The 226-nt window shown below is 64.6% G+C and overlaps 1 protein-coding gene across 1 annotated transcript in view; it reads left to right on the top strand.

The window, feature by feature from the left end:
• RELL2 (RELT-like 2) overlaps window positions 1-83 on the top strand; it is a 9,521-nt gene extending 9,438 nt beyond the window's left edge. Inside the window, exon 7 of the mRNA XM_009584379.1 lies at window positions 42-83. Coding sequence (XP_009582674.1) covers window positions 42-83 — 42 coding nt within the window. The remainder of the gene's footprint in view (window positions 1-41) is intronic.
• Window positions 84-226: the final 143 nt, after the last annotated feature.

The raw sequence follows: 226 nt of genomic DNA, 5'->3' as shown, positions 1-226 counted from the left end.
CGCGGGAGTGCTGACATCCACATCCCTCCTCCATCCCACAGGAGCCCAGCACCGTGGTGCAGGACCGAGGAGCAACCGTGTGACGTGAGTGCTTGTCCCCAGCCCCTGGGGCGATGTCCGGGGTGGGGTGGGAAGGCACTGGCAGTGTCCCTGCCCTGGTGGGTCACAGCCTGGTGATGGAGAGAGGGTGAACCCCTTCTCCAGGAGAGTTGGTTCCCAGTGTATG

The sequence above is a fragment of the Fulmarus glacialis genome, unplaced genomic scaffold, assembly GCF_000690835.1.
Source record: "Fulmarus glacialis isolate BGI_N327 unplaced genomic scaffold, ASM69083v1 scaffold30130, whole genome shotgun sequence".
NCBI lineage: Eukaryota > Metazoa > Chordata > Aves > Procellariiformes > Procellariidae > Fulmarus > Fulmarus glacialis.
Note: the sequence above shows the minus strand (reverse complement) of the source record. Positions and strands in the feature narration are given on the sequence as shown.